The 2,289-nt window shown below is 52.9% G+C and overlaps 1 protein-coding gene across 1 annotated transcript; it reads right to left on the bottom strand.

Moving 5' to 3' along the window:
- Positions 1-700: 700 nt before the first annotated feature.
- Positions 701-1,819, bottom strand: AURANDRAFT_68697 (hypothetical protein; the record flags this gene model as incomplete). Its single annotated transcript, XM_009044413.1, has 2 exons — positions 701-1,012; positions 1,508-1,819. 2 exons carry the CDS (start codon positions 1,817-1,819, stop codon positions 701-703), a joined length of 624 nt encoding a protein of 207 aa, XP_009042661.1.
- Positions 1,820-2,289: the final 470 nt, after the last annotated feature.

The following is a 2,289-nucleotide window of genomic DNA, read 5'->3' as shown; positions in this document are numbered from 1 at the left end:
GCGTCGCCGACTCGGCCTTGCGCGCCGGGTTTCACTCGGTCGAACCACAACGTCGTAATCGAGAACGAGCGAGCCGACGTCAAGGCAGCGACGAGGAACGCGGTCGACCGGCAGCGGTGCGGCTCTCACCTCTTCTTCCATCGGCTAGGACGCCCGGAACGCGTTCCAGGCATCTGGAACTGCCAAGAACCAACGTTTCGACCCGAGAGGCGTTCGCGGCCCGCGAAATCGACGGCCCCCAGACGCCCACCACGACGCGCGAACACGCGCGTTCGCGCGAGTTGGACGCGCCAGGGGCTCCTAGGGCCCTCCCAGCTTAATCGTGACGCTCAGTCCGCCAGGAACCGGCGTCCGGGGACCGCTCCTGCTACTTGAGCCGTGGTGGCTGGGCTGATCTAGGAGTCACTCACCAGGGAAATACGACGCGCTCTAGTTTGGGGCCCGCCCGGGCCCCCGGCGCCTAGTAAAGCACCCGGCCGCCGACCCCCAATTTTCGGGGACGTCGTGGGTTCCCTGGACACGAGAACCCAACGAAGCCGCTTCGTCGCGTTCATGGCCAGTAAGAAATATATAGATCCGAAGCTTACCCTAGTTCCTTACCAAACTGAGGCTTTGCGTTGTGCTCGGGACGATATGTTTCTGGTTTTTGGGTGACGATGATCCATGCCGCTTCGGCGCTTCGGCTACTTCAACTTGCACTTCAACGTACTAGAGCGTTTTCGCTCCTGTATTCTTCAACCGTGGTTAGAACCGAACTTAGCTTAGCCTGAACGAGAGTGAGCTTGGTTTTATCATTTGCAAGGGACTCAAGGAGACTTCCAATGTCTGAATTATGGTGCTCAGTAAGAGTTAGCAGATTAGACTTAACTTTACTAAAGGGTACTGAAGCATCTGTTGGATGCTCAGGTTGAACCGCCATAACACCCCCCTGCTCACCAAGCACGGGGCGGGAGCGAAGACGAAGGGCGCGTACAGATAAGCGCGGGCAGCGACTTTCACGGAGATGGATGCGCTAGGGCAACCATAACCTAGAGAGAAATACCCCAAACTAGGGTACTAAGGAACGTTCAACAAGTTGATATCGACGTTACGGGGAAGTGCAGTGCCATCTCCATAGTGTGACGTCGCGATAGTGAGGGAACAGGATAATGTAAATTACAGGGATGATGGGGAATTACGAAGCTACTCAATTCAGATAGATCCCTTTTTCAAGTTCACTATACTGACTACGAGGAATTCCCTTTTCAGGTTCAGCCCCGCAACTCTCCTTACGCATAAACCGTGGAGAATTAAAGTACAAGGGAGGAGAGGAGGAGCCTAACTAGGGATACTCTCAGGATCGGGATCCTCTAACTAAGGAAAACTCTCTAGTCGATCCCTGATATTCTCTTCAGTCCCTCCTTTTCAAGTGCCTCCACTCAGGTCGACTCTCGAGACACTCGGAGAGCGTGCCTCTTTCTAATCGCAGGACTGGGGCAGCTGAATACTTTTCCGACAAATCACGGACAACTGGGATTACGATGCTACTGATGAAGTCTGGAATAGAAACGATTTCGGGGACTAAACTTCCATCTAAACAAATTTTTTTGAGCAGGCCAGCAATAACATTGAGGATCTTATTTGCATCTTCCACTTTGGCAACAGCATGCAAGATCGCAGCCTCGACAATTTGAGGTGGTGCGGTGGTGGCGCTAACTGGCAATGGGAGCCGTTCTGTAGCGACCGTGGTTCGGATCACGTAAGTCAAGTCAAGGGATGCTCTTAGTTTTTTGGAAGGGACGGCGGAAAGACAGCTGATGAGGAGGGCCTTCCTGGGCATATGCTTAGCCGCAATTCTCGCAAAATGTTCCAGATTGCTCGGTCGGATTGCCAATATGACAACTACTGCCTTCGAAAGCCGTTCTCTGGAAACTTCTTCAAACGGAGTACATCGCAAACCGCGAGTCATTAACGTCTCTAGGTGGTAGTGGACTTCCTTATTTACAGCGATCTCAATGTGGCATGGCGGCCAACCAAAGTCTAAGAGTTGGCGCGCCACCGTACTTCCCACCTGTCCTCCACCAATAATTATGCAAAAAGGAGGTTGGCATTCCTTGCTCACTGGTCGACTTTCATTGGACTCAGCATCGGACGATGCTCTCGTATCTAGCGTCACTGCGCGTAGTACGTATGTTGCCCAGAAGACCGCTTGCGAGGAGGTAGCCACTAGAGAATCGCTCGCTTTGGACCTAAGATTTTCTCATTTTGTGATGCCTCTGATTTGCACGCCGCCAAAAGCAATAATCTCTG

Source organism: Aureococcus anophagefferens (genome assembly GCF_000186865.1).
Source record: "Aureococcus anophagefferens unplaced genomic scaffold AURANscaffold_304, whole genome shotgun sequence".
In the NCBI taxonomy this organism is placed as follows: domain Eukaryota; class Pelagophyceae; order Pelagomonadales; family Pelagomonadaceae; genus Aureococcus; species Aureococcus anophagefferens.
The sequence above is the reverse complement of the archived record's forward strand: the minus strand, read 5'-3'. Positions and strand labels throughout refer to the sequence as shown.